We start from the raw sequence: 18,318 nt of genomic DNA on the forward strand, positions 1-18,318 counted from the left end.
ATCTCCCTGATAGCGCCTGAGCGGCAAAAAGACACGTGGGACTGAACAATGTTAAAAGAACACCAACTACCTACAACATTGTTCAACACCGCTGCCAACATTGTAACGGGGGGTGGGGGGAAATGGCTCTATCTTGTCCGTTATCCCGTCCCCAGTTAGCTAACTATTCTAGAGCACCTCCAGAGTTCCTAAGGCAACCTCTCTCGTTCAACACCTTGTAACCTAGGTATTTGACTACCTAGGTGCTAAGACTACAAGGCGCCGTCACTGGATCAGTTACCCGAAACTCTAGAGAGAACTCTAGAATACATAATCACTGCCACAAACGTATAAGAGGAAACGAAAGGAAAGAAATGAATAGTGAAGTAATTAGTGAGGGTTTGGGGTGAGAGGTAGGGAGGTGGGAGGAGCGAGGAGGGTCATTAGTTGAAAGTGAGAGTTTAGAGAAGGGCGGAGGGAGAGGTGCAGATAGGTAGAAGTAGAAGAGTAGATAGTAGACGTAGAAGAGTAGATAGTAGAAGACGAAATGCTGCCACCATCCATTCATGATCATTACATACAAGACAAGGAATGGAACTTGCCTGTATCACAAAATTCTCAAAGGATGTTATCATGAGTTCATTATTAGTATGTTCCCTCTGTACCATGTATCAACTCCAAACATGTACTCATTTATATCATGAACCCAGTAACCACAGAGGCTTTCTCAAATCCTCAACTCAAAGCTCTAGGGAACAAAGTTAAACACAATTTAAATAATAAATTCATAATTATATTTCACATGAAGTATCATAATTTAGCAATTCAATTAAAATGTTCCAGTTTAATATGCAAAGTGAGTCATCATCCAAGAATTCGAGAACCCTACAACTTGACTGCCCCTGATCATCACACAACATATGTAAACACGACCAAGTCACCTTAATGTTCACTCACCGAGGACTGAGTCTAAGTTGAATAGAGAGGGGGGGGGGGGTTTGTAGTTGACGGAGACTCCCGCCCTGCCGGCCGACAGCCTTCCTGCTAGGCCGTCTCTTCTGCAATCCTGACTGCCGTTCTGTCTGTTCTGTCTGTTAATGCTTCATGCTGGATAGCTCTCCGAGTTTATATTGGGGAACCTAGTAGCTAACTCCGCCCACAAGTAGATAGCCTCCGGCACTACCAAGCCACTCCTTAAACGTCGGCATGTTTGAAGGCTACCCGGCTCCAATTAAGAGCTTAGCGGAAGCAAGGTGAAATTCTCATGATCTGACCTCAGGTCACTTGGGGTCGTTAACGGTTAGAGGTGTGAGATCTCAGGCAGACAACTGGCGCCTCTCCGATCCTTGTCTGTGACTCATGTACTCTCTGTATATTTTAAATAAACTAACTCAAACACTTTTACAGTGTTACACTGGGTTCACTGACCTAACCTAACCTAACCTAACCAGCTGAGAGTGTAAGGCACTCGACATCATGCTGGGTCCACTGAGAGGAGATGTAAGTACCCTCATTTCGGCCCAGGTAGATGAACGTGGATGGACTAGCCGTCGAAGCCTGGTGGCTCAGTAGTCAGCAGTCCCGACTACTGAGTGTCGGAGGTAGACGCGAGCCGGTGTGTTAATCCACAAGAAGTAGTCGTTGAAGAGACTAGTGGAAAGTCGACCAAGGATATGGTAAGAAAGTGCTCCATTGCTTTCTCACCGGTGAAGAGGCAACTGCGACCCTGGGAAGGGAGCATTTCACTTAATTTTGCTGGTGAAAAAGCTGTTGATATTTGTGCATCGATATTGGCCAACCCTATGATAACTAGTGAAGTGAGCGAGTAAAGCAGAGATTAGTATCGTTGGCTAGCTTACAAAAGATAAGGAAGAGACTGTGACGGCGCTCAGTATCGAAACTGATTCAACTGGTGAAGTCGACCATCCTAGTATCTTCCAGAGGGAGGTACATCTTACGGGCCAACGAGAGTCAGGGAAGATTCAACGTTATTGCCAGCGGTGGACACGGAGGCTACGGGAGCTTCAGGCCACTGAAGATATCATGTGTCTTAGCTAGATAATCTGACCTCCCCTTCCCTCTTTTGTTGATAAGAGTTCCCAAAGGATCTTATAGGAATTGTACTATTATATACACGTGTCAACATGTACCGAACCTATACATAAAAGTGATTAGGGTAATTATATGTTCATGTTTTTGAGTGGTTAAATTCTTCAATAGGACAAGTAAAGCCTAAGGTTTTGTTGAGTGATCAGTATCATCATTGGATATTTGGCAACCTTGAGAAAGGTTAGTTTTAAGCTTACTATTTTGCTGTAACTATACCTGAGTATCAGAGATATGTTATTTCAAATTTAGTAGAATAAAGTTATTATTGTTGAAGGTCGAGAGCGGCCGATTGAAGCCGTCCAAGACAAGTCATTTTAGTTTTTGTATTTCTCTTGTCAGTAATTTTTTGTTACCAATTTTAAACGCTGTCTCCGTGAACCTTCTTAAAGTTATGCCATGTCTTATATATATATATATATATATATATATATATATATATATATATGAAACCCTGCCAATAGAATAATAGCCACTGAGTACAAGAAGAAAAATATAATTAAATCGGGGACGTAGCCTCATGTTGGAGAGGACCACTGAGGAGTGTGTCGAGAACTGAAGTCATTTCCTCTGGCGCTGGGCGCAGGTGAGAACACCGACGATCACAGAAGTAACAGGATGGACAGGTGTCCGAGATTGACACCTGCCGCTCTACCTTCCGCCCTCTGAGGGATAGTGCGCTAGGGCAGCGGGTCCCCAGAGGTGCTGCGAGGTCCCTGTGTGTTTGGGCTGGTGCACACAGGGGGTCAAGCGCCTATTTCATCACCAGGGAAGAGGAGTTGGGCCGGTAATAAAGATACTGTGGAGAGAACAGTGACGGTGTGTCACCTGTGTAGCTCAACGAGGCTCTGCCCTTCTTCTTCCCCCTGTGACAACCACCAGCCATAAGGCCTATCTCTCGTAGAGTCTCCTTTGTGGCTGCCTCCTCGCTGCAGTTCGCGGGCGAACAATGACTGACATAAAACACGAGGTGGCACTTACTGTGAGGTGTTCCGGGAGGCGCTTGCACCACCTCCTGTAGGCGGGAAACCTGCTCCTGCGCAGCCACTCCCTCGGGCCGCTCCCTGCCTCCCTGGCCGCGCCTGCGCCCGTTTCTCTTGCCTGTCGCCAGGAGAATACACCTCACTCTTGTATTCAGAATTATTACAAAAAACAATAAGGTGAAAAAAAATCACCAGCTTATGTTATATGATTGATTGTCATTTATAAAGTATAAGTATATATGAATGAAACCTTTGAATTTGAATACAGAAGTGTCAGTATTTTTGATGAAAATTCTAAGAATAGGAATGATACGTGTAATTTATCATTCAAACACACGCCAACCAGCATGATGTAAGTTTTTAGCAAAATGTCAGCCAGCTCACCCGGTGACATGATGACGATGTAGCTGGACACATCGCCCTCTGTGTCGTTCGTCTTCTTGTGAAGTCTGTGCAGGTGGCGACGAATACTGCTCTGGCCTGAGTCGTGTGCTGTCTTGGCTTCCCCGTCCTCGTCGTGGCTGGGGAGGGAGCGGCCTCTGTGGCGCCGGTGGTGGCGGCTACGAGAGCGGTGGTGGCGGCTAAGGCTGGCAGCTGCTGAAGCTTCGGTGGGCCGCCTGTGGTGGTGGCTTCTGTGGTGGTGATGCGGGGCGGTGATTTGGATCTTCTGGTGGCTGGTGCCTTCGGTGTCTGATGAAGCAAGAGGTCTCTGAGAGAGGTCCGGGTCTCCTGCTGTAGCAAGTCCGTGCGAACTCGGGTCGTCGCTGGCGTACTCTTGAGTCTTGATGTTGATGCTAGTGTTGCCAAGGCTACCCTGAGAAGCCGGCTGAGAATTAGCCAAAAAAGGCCCATCTTCAGAGCTTTTGTTTTCGGCGAGGCGTTCGGCCTCTACTGGCCCATACACCAGCTTGTACAAGTTATACAGCTCGCCCTTGAAATAGGAATTGTTCCTTCTTTCCTTGGAGTCGTCGACCAAGTGATAGACCTGACCCTCGTGTGTTATCTCTCGTCCTCCATCTTCTTCAGACGAGGTGTCCGATCTAGTGAAACACCCTTCGTCGCTTCCGGCACTCGTCTCCTTGTCGTCCTTGTGGCGTCGTCCACCTTTCTTCTCGTCTCTCTCCGTTGAGTCCTGCGGTCACAACACCGATGTTAGTACTCCTCACCCACGACCAGCCAGGTAACTGTTTTACCAGCACGCCTTTACCTCTCTATACATCTTTATGCATATTCATATCAATGCTTAAACCTATTTCCGCAAGTCTGATTAATACATGTTTTAAGCCTAGTGGAGGAACCATTAGTGACCTGGACCCTAGTGATGGAACCATTAGTGACCTGGACCCTAGTGATGGAACCATTAGTGACCTGGACCCTAGTGATAGAACCATTAGCGACCTGGACCCTAGTGAAGGAACCATTAGTGACCTGGATCCTAGTGATGGAACCATTAGTGACCTGGACCCTAGTGATGGAACCATTAGTGACCTGGACCCTAGTGATAGAACCATTAGTGACCTGGACCCTAGTAATAGAACCATTAGCGACCTGGACCCTAGTGAAGGAACCATTAGTGACCTGGATCCTAGTGATGGAACCATTAGTGACCTGGACCCTAGTGATGGAACCATTAGTGACCTGGACCCTAGTGATGGAACCATTAGTGACCTGGACCCTAGTGGTGGAACCATTAGTGACCTGGACCCTAGTGATGGAACCATTAGTGACCTGGACCCTAGTGATGGAACCATTAGTGACCTGGACCCTAGTGGTGGAACCATTAGTGACCTGGACCCTAGTGATGGAACCATTAGTGACCTGGACCCTAGTGATGGAACCATTAGTGACCTGGACCCTAGTGATGGAACCATTAGTGACCTGGACCCTAGTGGTGGAACCATTAGTGACCTGAACCCTAGTGGTGGAACCATTAGTGACCTGGACCCTAGTGGTGGAACCATTAGTGACCTGGACCCTAGTGATGGAACCATTAGCGACCTGGACCCTAGTGGTGGAACCATTAGTGACCTGGACCCTAGTGGTGGAACCATTAGCGACCTGGACCCTAGTGGTGGAACCATTAGTGACCTGGACTAACCTGTGTGGACCAGCCGGGACAACAGGCGAAGACAGTGTGGGTGTGGACCTCTTCTCTATCCTGGTACACCTTCCGATATTTGGTCCTGTGGAAGATAATTAAGCGAGTTATAGGAGTGTACTCTTGAAAGACAACAATGTAAGCCTAAGACAGACTGCTAGCATCCAGCTATCTTAAACAGTATGTTATCGTAGCAGCGACACACACACACCAAGGTCAACTTGTCTAGGTGATGTCCTCACAGAGGTTGGCTTCCCTCAAGGAATGATAACCAGACAGCTACGTAGAACAATTAGTGTTCTAACTGTACGTGTGGCGCATGTAATTACTTTCACGGCCGTCTCCTTAACGAGCCATACAGGGGTCAGGGACAACTCTTAGTCTTTAATCAGGCGAGTCACGTATTTTAGCTGCTTGTCCTCGTACTTCAAAATCCCGCCTGTTGGCGGCGTTTCACTCGTCGTGTGGTAGTATTGGGGAGTTCATACGAGATTACCTCGCGTAGAGGCAATTAAACATGGAAGCAGTAAGGTTGTATTGGAGTACTGTGTTACCGGATCGTTCGCACTATAATCAGACACTCGCACCGTCCTGTAGTCACCGTAGGTGGCGGGGTCTCGGAGGACACCGTCACTTCCACCTGTGTTATCGTACCAGCTCCGCGGACAAGGAGGTGCTCAAGCCATTAGATAGCGGCTCAACAAAAGGACTGACGGTTGGCGGCCCGAAGTTCGGCGATTTATACACAACGTTTCGGCAAAGATTCGCGGCGCTGCAGGTACCCCAGGGCTTTCTGCCGTACGTTACAGTGCCATCACACTCTCCCCACGCAGTCTTTATTTAAGGAAATTTAAGTCCTCTCTCAATGGTCCTTAAAGTTCCCCTCACCGCCCAACAATAATTAACACATGGTGTTAACACAAGGTGTTAACTGGATGGAGCGATACGACATCCAACACTATATAGATCATCCACGAATTTATAAACTTAAGTTCAGTGGTGCATTCGTGCACTCTCTGGAGTGTACACATTGGCACTCAGCTGTAGAAAACAAACACCCCTTCACAGTGTACACTCTTCGTTACTTGGTCCTGTGTACACTCCTTGGTACACGTTACTTGGTCCCGTGAGAAATAATTAGTTGATTACATTGAGGTGTTGAGGCACAGACGGTGACAGTAACGTCTTTACAATGGTACCCTATATAGTCACTCTCGTCTGGCTCACACAGAGAGAGCTTAGACCTCCTGATAGCAGCAATGGGCAGCATTAAATATTTAACCTCACCTCCAGGACAGTGTGCGTGGTTGTAATACAGCATTTGCAGAAGCAACAGTCAGGGACAGTTTTATAATGTAATATTTATGTCGTTTATGTAGAGAGAGAGAGAGAGAGAGAGAGAGAGAGAGAGAGAGAGAGAGAGAGAGAGAGAGAGAGAGAGAGAGAGAGAGAGAGAGAGAGAGAGAGAGAGAGAGAGAGAGAGAGAGAGAGGAGAGAGAGAGAGAGAGAGAGAGAGAGAGAGAGATGCTGAAGTTCAGTTCGTTTATTATTCACCCCATACCCATCCTGTGTGAGGAAGTGGAAAAGGTTATAGAGGCACATAATGGGCTCAACAACCGAACTCCAAAGTTCATTTAGCGTAGCAAGTTTCAGTGCTGATACGCTAGTTACACAGTTCAATGTATATGTCAACAATGGCTTCGAGAACGAGCACAAGCACAGTCTCTAAACTCAGCAACTTACTCATGCGGTGAGATCGTTTCATAAGTTGATTTGCTTAATATGCACACTCCCCAGTGAGTGGGCGGTGGGGGGGGGGGGAAAGGTCACACTCACTTACACTTACAACTTACAGATAACAAGCTGGGGATATTTTACTAAAATTTCTGGTAGTAGATTATTTTGAATGACATATTTACACATTTGTTGCAGAGCTGGTGTATAGGTTCCTGAGCCTACTGCGCTCTATTATATCTACATTTAAAACTGTATATGGAGTCTGCCTCCACCACATTATTTTCTAATGCATTCCAACTGTTAACCATTCTGACACTTAATTTTTTTTTATAATACCTGTGTCTCTGTGGCTCATTTGAGTAATAATTTTCCACCTGTGTTCCCTGGTTATTGTTCCACCTGTGCTAAATAGGTTATTTTTATCTACCCGTTAATTCCTCCGAAAATTTTGTAGACAGTAATCATGTCCCACCCTTGCATCTTCTGTCTTCCAGTGACGTGAGGTTTAATTCCAGTAGCCTTTCCGTGTAACTCATACCGATCAGCTCCGGAACTAGTTTGGAGGCATACCTCTAAGTTTTTCTCTAACCTCATTTTGTGTTTAAATTAATATATATGAACTCCAGGCTAGAGCTGCATACTCCAGGATTGGTCTGACATGTGGTATACAAGGTTCTGAATGATTCCTTACACAAGTTTCTAAATGTAGTGCTTACGTTGTCCAATCGAGCACTTGCCGCTGATGATATCCTTTTAGTGTGGGCTTCAGGGGCCATGTTCGGTATAATATCAACCTTCAAGTCTACTCTCTACTTGATGCCTTACGGATCTCAACTCCTATTTGGCTCCTTGTGTCCGGCCTCTTGCTCCCTACAGTTATTTTCATTACTTTACACCTACTTGGGTTAAACTCTAGTAGCCATTTGTTGGCGTCTTCCTTCAATTTGTTCAGGTCGAAAAATAGGTAACGTTGCAACGTAGGTCATCTTGTAGTCTTTTGCTATCTTCCTCTGTCATAATCTTTCTCATACCTTTAGCATCATCAGCAAATATTAAGAGGAATGAGTCTATATCCTCTTGAAGATCATTTACGTATATCAGAAACAGAATGAGTCCGAGTACAGAATCCTGTGGGACCCCGCTGGTGACATCTTCCATTTTGAGGTCTTGCCCCTCTCAGTAATTCGCTATTCTCTGTTGCTTAGGTACTCTGTTATCCACTGGAGCACCTTACTCGATACTACAACCTGTTTCTCCAACTTATGCACCAACATAAGTAGGGGTTACTGCGTCAAAGGTTTTCCGACTGTTAAAAAAAAAATGCAGTCTGTCCACCCTTCTCTTTCTTGCTTAATTAGTCGCCTTGTCATGGAATATTATTAAACCTGTGAGCAATGATTTACCATCCCTGAACCCATGCTGAGAGTTACACCACCAACACACTATAACTTTTTTTTTTTTATCAGGATCTTCTGTATCACTTTGTATGGTATACAAGTTAGGGACACCGGAAAGTAGTTCAATGCCTCTTACCTGTCACCGTTTTAATATATTGAAATTATAGTAGCTGTCTTTTAACGTTCTGGTAGGCCTCCTGTTTCCAGTAACCTATTATATGCCACAGAGAATGGCACTCATACAGCTTCTGACCTCACTTTAGTATCCATGGTATCAGGTCCAACAGCTTTTGTTGCATCCAGCTCCAGCAGATGCCTCTTATATAGCCCCCATCTTTGGTAATTTCAAATTCTACCAAAGTTTCTTGGTTTACTGCCACTTCTCTTTATTCAGAAACTTCTTGCTCTACAGTGAAGACCTCCTGGAATCTTTTGTGAAGTTTTTCATACAACTCTGTCATTCTGTGTACTTGTCTTTTCCCTTTCTCAGTTTAATCACTTGTTCTTTCACTGCTGCATTCCTCCTAATGTTGTTGTAGAACAGTTTTGGTTGGTCTTGGCTTTATTTGCTATGTAACTTTCATACTGCCTCTCTGCTTCTTTTCTCACTCGGAGGTACTCATCCCTGGCCTTCTGACATTTCTCTATCGCTCTCTGGTGTTTTTTTTTTTTCTGTAGTTCCTCCACGTTCATGTACGTAATTACCTTGCAGCCTCACATGCCTGACTGAATCATGGATTTATTTTTTTGCTTTTCAAAGTTTTTTCTTTTGGGTCAGGATAAACTTGCCTTCTGCCTCCTGCCACTACTGGGTGATGAAGTCCATCATGTCGTGTAAACACTTTTCTCTGCGTTTAGTTTCTCGTGGTATTTCAATAAGGAATTTCCTCATGTCATCATAATCTCCCTTTGGTATGCCAGCCCTTTGCTTTCTGGTCCCTTCCATGGGTAGGTTATTCCTACTTAGACCCGATACTCGAATCTCAGTACACTGTGGTGAACTGTGGTTCCATGTTGTTCTCTGTTCTCCCACTCTATCTTTGCATGGTTGAAGTCACTCATGATTAACAGTCTGGATCCCTTCCGGCACGCGACAAAAGCTGCTCTATTATATTAATAGTTACCAATGTGTTCCTATAATATTCATGTCTAGATCTTCATGTTGTTTATATCACAGCAATCTTTGCTCGTCCCGTTGTCATTAAACCCCACATATTATGAGCCACTGTCGTCCCTGTTATGTAGTTTCTGTGTGTGAGGGATCACCACCTGCACACTAAGTGTTGCAAGTGGAGGATGGGCCGAGGGTGTGGTGGGGGTAGAGGGCCGAGGGTGTGGTGGGGGTAGAGGGCGAGGGTGTGGTGGGGATAGACGGCGAGGGTGTGTGGGAGGGGGGAGAGAGATTGAATGAATGAGTGGAAGTATCACCAAGAGCGTCAGACGAGGAGGAAGGAGCTGTCTGTTTACATTGGTGAGGTCATTGTGGCTTGGGTTCCTTCCCCCCCTCCCGCCCCCACCCGCGCCCTCCCCATCACTCCACCCTCGGGAGCACACACTATTCCTTCATTTATTATGTACACCATACCCATCCCGTGGGCGGGAGGGAACCCCATACCCATCCCGTGGGCGGGAGGGAACCCCATACCCATCCCGTGGGCGGGAGGGAACCCCATACCCATCCCGTGGGCGGGAGGGAACCCCATACCCATCCCGTGGGCGGGAGGGAACCCCATACCCATCCCGTGGGCGGGAGGGAACCCCATACCCATCCTGTGGGTGGGAGGGCACTCCATACCCATCCCGTGGGCGGGAGGGCACTCCATACCCATCCCGTGGGCGGGAGTGCACCCCATACCTATCCTTTAGATGGTAATAGACCCCCATACCTACCCCGTAGGAGGTAGTGGGACAGAGTACAAAAACACTCACGTACTACCCTGAATGGTCTATCAGTTTGCCGCTCCGTTGAAAGGCAACTCTTTTTCCTAATCAGAAACCTACACGACACCAAGCAACCTACCTAACCTATCGACGACAATACGTAAGCAAAGAAACTCTTACAGTGCCTCGATGAAGTGTAAGGAGGCAGCAGACAAGTTTATCCCGGTCCAAAAGGAAAAGAAATATGAAAGGCAGAAAAGAAACTCATGGTTTAATCAGAGATGTAAGCTAGCAAAGCAACTAAGTAAAAGAGCGTGGAGAAATTATAGAAATAACAGGACATTTGAGAGCACAGAAGGTTACCAGAGAGCCAGGAATGAATACGTCAGGGTGAGAAGAGAGGCAGAAGGGCAATATGAAAATGACATAGCAAGCAAGGCTAAGACTCAACCTAAATTGCTGCACAGCCACATCAGGAGAAAAACAACAGTGAATGAACAGCTAATGAAACTGAGGATAGGGGCAGACAGATTCACTACAAACGACAAAGAAGTGTGCGAGGAATTCAATAAGAAATTCCAGGGAGTCTTCACATTAGAGCAAGGAGAAGTTCCAGAGATAAGAGAACGAATAGTTAACCAGGAACCACTAGAGGAGTTTGGGATTACCAGTGGGGATGTAAGAAAGCTTTTGCTAGAGTTGGATGTGACAAAAGCTATAGGCCCGGATAGAATATCGCCATGGATAATAAAGGAAGGAGCAGAAGCACTGTGCCTGCCACTCTCCAAATGTTTAGCAAATCACTGGCAACAGGTGAACTACCAAAAATTTGGAAGATGGCAAATGTATTCCTGATATAAAAAAGGGGGATAAACAGTACCGTACCTTGTCATATACAAGACGAAGCTGGAAAAAGTTCAGAGGTATGCCACTAGACTAGTCCCAGAACTAAAAGGCATGAGTTATGAGGGAAAGGCTGTGTGAAATGCACCTCACGATATTGGAAGACGGAAGAGTAAGGGAAGCCATGATCACTACCTATAAAATTCTCAGAGGAATTGGCATGGTAGATAGAGATAAATTGTTTAACACGGGTGGTACGCGAACAAGGGGACACAGGTGGAAACTGAGTACCCAAATGAGCCACAGGGAAGTTAGAAAGAACTTTTTCAGTGTCAGAGTAGGTAACAAATGGAATGTATTAGGCAGTGATGTGGTGGAGGTTGACTCCATACACAGTTTCAAATGTAGATATGATAGAGCCCAGTAGGCTCAGGAACCTGTACACCAGTTGATTGACAGTTGAGAGGCGGGACCAAAGAGCCAAAGCTCATCCTCCCCCCCAGCAAGCACAACTAGGTGAGGGCACTCAAACACACACACACACACACTCAGACATCAGCACATAATGATGTGCAAAACTATTAATATTACATTCGTCTTGTATAAATGAATAATGTACTTGAAATTATGTAAACAAAGTCACTTATAAATGAACATCTACTTAACGAATCAAGTTTTTTGAATGTAAACTCCTGAGAGACATGAAGGCCATGGGGATCAGGGAGCCAGAGGGTTTACAGAAGGTATATGCACAAAATATGTAGTATCCCAGTCGTTAGTGGTCGGTATTATGTACATTTGTCAATGTGACGGGTCGAAGCTATGACTGGAGACTAGTTGGGTTCACTTCCAGCTGTACTCTCAACACTCCTTAACTTACCTTTTACACCCTAACTTACACCCTAACTTAACACCCTAACTTACCTTTTACACCCTAACTTACCTTTTACACCCTAACTTACCTTTTACACCCTAACTTACACCCTAACTTAACACCCTAACTTACCTTTTACACCCTAACTTACACCCTAACTTAACACCCTAACCTACCTTTTATTTATTAAATATTATTTTATTTATTTATTAATTACCTAACCCTGCCTGGGGATCGAGTCATAAACACTCCGTATTTAATAACACACACAACAGTTTAAGGGCGTCGGGGGGGGCTGAGTGGACAGCACTCGGGATTCATAGTCCTGTGAACAGGGGATCGGTCCCCGGCGATGGCGGAAACAAATGGGCAGAGTTTCTTTCACCCCTGATGCGCCTGTTCACCTAGCAGTAAAGAGGTGCGTGAGAGTTAGACAGCTGCTACGGGCTGCTTCCTGGGGATGCGTGTCTATGTTAGAGAGAAATATATGTAGTAGACATAATAGAGGAAAAATAAATTGGTTAAAAAGGCGGGGTCCAAGAGTTAATAGCTCGATTCTGCAGACACAAATAGTAAATGCAAATAGTAAACACACACACACACACACACACACACACACACACACACACACACACACACACACACACACACACACACACACACACACACAGATACGTCGGTTCTCTGCACTGTGACGTCATGGCAGGCTAGGTATAACAGGTAATATAATTCATGCTACTTAAAACAGCCACTTGATCACACTTAACGATCACTCACCACGTGAGTGAGGCCACGTACCCTCAGAGACAATGAGCCCCTTGGGCAGGAGGGTGGTAACCAGTACTGGAGAGACGAGAGGGGATGAAGGGGCTAAGAAAGTACCCGCAGAGGGGAAATGTAGAGCTGTACGCTAGAGGGTGATGATCTCACGTGTAACTCTGAGAGGGGCAGTCACGACCAGTGCCTCGAGGAACAGTCATTGAGGGAGATTCACAGGATCTCAGGAGGAGAGGGGGAAGAGGCTGAAGTTGTACTTGAAGGGGGTGGGAGAGAGGGGAGGGAGAAGGGGGGAAGGCAAAGCAAGCAATGCTTGAAGATTCCAATCATCAGGCATTGAGGCACATCATCAGTATGTCATCTTAAATTCGTCGACATCTCAACCTTTTAACACAATAGATATTCTACATATTTTCCGTAGCTCAACATCATCTAAAGTGACCATCGACAACAACTCGCACTTAACTCATCAACATCACACGCTCAACTCATCAACATCACACCTTCAACTCATCAACATCACACCTTCAACTCATCAACATCACACCTTCAACTCATCAACATCACACCTTCAACTCATCAGCATCACAACATCACATTTCTAGTCCTTGAAAAAGCCTTCGAGTTAGCCAGTGCTCCAGCTACAATGTGCTGCCTTGTGGATAAGGAAATCAAAGGACACGCTCCTGCCTTTGCCAAAGGAAGCCTGCTTAACCGAGAAGCTAAAGTCAAATTCCAAGGAAAAACATCGACCTCAGAAAGGCTGGAAAATGGGACTCCGCAGGGAGGAATACTAAGCCCCTTCCTCTTCAACTGTCTCATGGAACAATTCATGAAGCTCAAGTTACCAAAAACCAAACTGCTTAACTATCCAGACGACTTTGTGGTCATCATCAATGGCAAAGGCGCCAGGAATCATGCACAAAAATGCCTAGATATTATCAGCAGGGAAGCGGAACGCAGTGAAAATAAACAGCAATAAAACCAAAGCAATGACTGTTAAAATGAGAACTCAAGACATCAGACTGGCAATACAAGGACATGAAATTGAGTGGGTTACCTCTTTTTAATACCTAAGAGTCATAATAGACAGCCAGTTGAAATTCACTCAAGAAATTGAATATCTTCGGCAACGTTGTAAAGCCAGAAACTCAGCTTTGCGCTCTCTGACCAGTCTTAGAGAGGGTGCATCTCTACCAGTGCCCAAAATGTACTACGTTCAAGCAGTTAGATCACTCATTGACTATGCTTCTCTTGCTCTTACATCCCTCAGTGATAACCAATGGGAGAAACTGGAAGTGTCTCAAAATGATGCTCTGAGAACAATGTTGGGAACACCTATATGGACGCGTAGAGAGAATCTAAGAATGGAAACCAACTTACCAGCATTAGAAAACAGGATCAAACAAAGGATAGCTACCATAACAGCAAAACTTGTTGGAACCACCGCCAGACTGTCAATCACTGATAACATACACAGATCGCTTCAGAGAAACCTTCAATATAGAACAAGTGCATGGACGGATAATCTGGTCAAGATTCTAGAGAAAGTGGACTTGAAATGGACCATTAAAAACAAAGGAGAAGATAGACCATATCAACACTTTCGGCAGCCTTCTCCATGGGAAGAATCGAGTCTAAAGATAATCATTGAGGGATTACCAGTTAAAAAATCAGCATATGATTCGCAGAGGCTCAAAGTAGTCATAGAACTTTAAATGAAAACCATCTCAAGACCTACAACCACTTACATCTTCACAGACGGATCAGTTGATTAAGAAAGAGGTTCTGCTGGGGCAGCAGTTTACACTACCAACCATGAAGCTTACTGGAGCATGAATAGTGGGTGCTCAACATTGCAAACAGAATTATATGCCCTGAAGGAGGCAATAAACTATACAATTGAGAATAATTTACATGATGTCATCATTCATACTGACTCTAAATCTTCGCTCCAGGCATTGTTATCCAGTCAGCACAGAGATAATATACAACTCCTTACAGAAATCCAACATATAGGAAAATAAGCCCATAATCTAGGGTTGTCAATCACCCTAAATTAGATACCAAGTCACATTGGCATAGATGGTAATGAAAAGGCAGATTCACTAGCAAAAACTGCCACTCCTCTACCTGTTGTACAGGTTCAAATACCTCCAAGTTTTTCACAGATTAAGAAGCAAATCGAGAAGAAAATACTCCCAACTATCAAAAGGTCGCCACAGAGCCAAAGTAGCGGAAGGAAGATCCACTGCGATATGGTACGAACAAGCCACTGGATATTACTCTGTCAAGCCTGACAAAAAGATATCCAGAGATATTGCAGTAGCCATACACAGACTCAGACTTGGTTACAAGTGCTACTGGGAGGTAATACACCCAATAATTAAATAGTATCATATCTGTGGAACAGAAGCAGAGGCGCCACTGTTGCACTACTCACTGGAATGTGAAGCCACTGAAGCCCTGCGCATCAAACTCAACATTAATCCAACGACAGCAGCTGCATTACATGCACATTCCACAGCCACTACAATGGTTAGAAAGAAAAGATTAGAAAAGTCGTTGAAGAATGTGAACATTCATTCATTCATCACTAGTGAACAGTCTGCATCTACATCCGCCACCAAGATAATGTTAAGACTAAAGACTAAAGACTAAACAAGACTAAAGACTAAAACCAGTGCACTAAAACAGAAGTGAAAAAAAAGAAACAGGGAGAAGGGAGGAAACCCCACCTTCATTTAAAACTTTGACCCAAATATCGCAGTAACAAGGTTATCGCGAACAACCGAACTCAATTATAGTTCGGTTATTCGCGATAACCATGTAGCACGGGCTCACCATAGCCCGTGCTACATGGACATTTCATTCTGTGTAGCTAAATCTAAATAAACAACAACAACTTGTCTCCTCAGTTACAGCCCCGCACCTGTGCCAAGTAAGTCCACTACGGGCTCACCATAGCCCGTGCTGCTTGCAACTTTTTGTTCAGAGTAGCTGAATCTAAAACAACAACTTTTTTCCTCAAGGACACGCATACAGCCTCGCTCCTGTGCCAGGTAAGTCTTCCACGGGCTCACCATAGCCCGTGCTACTTGCAACTTTTTGTTCTGAGTAGCTGCATCTAAAACAAGTTGTTTCCTTTACAGGCTTCTCATGCCTGTGCCACCTCTTGGGTGGCTTAATCTTCATCAACCAATCATCCGTCTCCTCACTTGAGAATGAACCATGTAGGTTCGAAACGTTGTGTAAATTATTAAGAATTACAATACATTCTACAGTTCATTTTTATTCTTTTAATCAACCTTGAACAAATATGACATTTGGAGAAATACTCTTCCAATTAAACAAAAATGCAAGCTGCAATAATATATATATATATATATATATATATATATATATATATATATATATATATATATATATATATATATATATATATATATTACAAATAAGACGTAACTTTTAAGTGAAACGGAAGCTATTGAAACCTAATGAAAGTTTCTATTTGCCATAAAGAGTATAATGTTAGGAGCAGCTGGCAAATAAGACGATAGAGCCACTTGTGTCACTTGCCTCTGGTTAAGTGTCCCACATGGCCGCCAGCTGACCTGGCCACAGTCACCCCCTCTATGGACCAAGGCCACGAGTCATCAAGAATTTATCCATCCACTTACGAAGCCTGTGTATCATTCCTCAATCATTTGTGTACTCTCACTGCAGTTTCTGAGCTCTCGACGCTTTTAATAACACTAATAACCTTGGGTTACGTAGATTCAGAGCTCGTAAATTGTTTAATAAATGTAAACAAAGCCGCCATGAGTCAAGAAAGATGTACAGGTTTCGTAAGTGATATTTAATATGGGCTTACGGCACTACATGACGTCATTTCTCATCTGGCAGGAAAATGACACGAAGGATCCCTCCCCTACGACAAGACTTCAAACAAAAAATTATAAAAACCCTCATTATATGTAGGGAATAATGAACAAATCATTATATGTAGGGAATAATGAACAAATCATTATATGTAGGGAATAATGTAATGAGCCTTTGCTTCTCCCCTCAGACAAATTCGCCAGCAAGGCGATCATTACCGCAGCCGCCCCCCAAACTTGGGGCTAATTAAGCCAACTTTCTGGCCGGGAATACCAATGGGGCGCCGACCCCCGGGAGCCCCGCCGTGGGGGGTAGGGGGGGACGCTCCCCCACACCTCCGACACCTCAATTACTTCGTGATAGGAAAATATTAAAATATTATGGTAGGAACAGAGTGTACGGGAGACAGAACAGTGAACGGGGAAGAGACGGGTGTAGTAGAAGGGGAGGACAGGTGTGTAGTGGAGACGGGTTGATGGGAAAATTAACTGGGTGAGTGACAGGGGGCGGGGGAAACAGAAGGGAGGAAGGTAGAGTGAGTGAGGGAGATCAGGAGTGAGGGGATAGGGGGATGGAGTCCCGGTCCAGCAGGATAGGAGCCGTGACGAGTGTGTAAATGACGCTGCTCGGCCGTGTATGTGCTTGCGGGGGTTGGGCTTCAGCTCTTTGGTCCCGCCTCTCAACCGTCAATCAACTGATGTACAGATTCCTGAGCCTACTGGGCTCTATCATATCTACATTTGAAACTGTGTATGGAGTCAGCCTCCACCACATCACATCCTAGTGCATTCCATTTACTAACTACTCTGACACTGAAAAAGTTCTTTCTAATGTCTCTGTGGCTCATTTGGGTACTCAGCTTCCACTTGTGTCCCCTTGTTCGCGTCCCTCCAGTGTTGAATTATCCATCCTTGTCCACCCTGTCAATTCCTCTGGGAATTTTATAGGAGGTAATCATGTGTACGCGCGCGCTTTAGGACAACCTGAGGCTAGAAAAGCGTGATCCAAGAGCTAATGGTTGATCCTGCAGGCACAAATAGGCGAGTATAAATAGGTGAGTGGAGGTGATCGGTCCACAGCTGCAGATGGAGAGTGAACAGAGCAGGAGACAATGTAGAGTAGCAGGAAGTGTGTGTGTGGATGACAGTCACTCACTCTCACACTAGAGCCACTGAGTGTGTGTGTGTGTGGTAGTGAGGGGGGACGAGGGGGAACTACACCCCTTAGCAGAGCTACAGAGAGGGGGAAACCATGGTAGTCAACCCCTTCCCCTTTAACACACACACACCACACACACACACACACACACACACACACACACACACACACACACACACACACACACACACACACACACACACACACACACACCACACACACACACACACACACACACACACACACACACACACACACACACACACCTGGTGTGTAGTTACTTCCACATTCGTATATACTTCCACACCCCCACCATGGCACCACAGCACCATGGTGGGGGTGTGGCACCACAGCACCATGGGGGGTGTGGCACCACAGCACCATGGGGGGTGTGGCACCACAGCACCATGGGGGGTGTGGCACCACAGCACCATGGGGGGTGTGGCACCACAGCACCATGCTGAGGGTGTGGCACCACAGCACCATGGGGGGTGTGGCACCACAGCACCATGGTGGGGGTGTGGCACCACAGCACCATGGTGGGGGTGTGGCACCACAGCACCATGGTGGGGGTGTGGCACCACAGCACCATGGGGGGTGTGG

General features: G+C 45.5%; 1 protein-coding gene across 1 annotated transcript in view; it reads right to left on the bottom strand.

The window, feature by feature from the left end:
• Positions 1–18,318, bottom strand: part of LOC123764772 (multiple epidermal growth factor-like domains protein 6) — a 242,118-nt gene that overhangs the window by 100,866 nt on the left and 122,934 nt on the right. Inside the window, 3 exon segments of the mRNA XM_069302606.1 lie at positions 3,067–3,186; positions 3,453–4,200; positions 5,167–5,251. Of these exon segments, the coding sequence (XP_069158707.1) occupies positions 3,067–3,186; positions 3,453–4,200; positions 5,167–5,251 (953 nt within the window).

The sequence above is a fragment of the Procambarus clarkii genome, chromosome 48 (genome assembly GCF_040958095.1).
Source record: "Procambarus clarkii isolate CNS0578487 chromosome 48, FALCON_Pclarkii_2.0, whole genome shotgun sequence".
Classification (NCBI taxonomy): domain Eukaryota; kingdom Metazoa; phylum Arthropoda; class Malacostraca; order Decapoda; family Cambaridae; genus Procambarus; species Procambarus clarkii.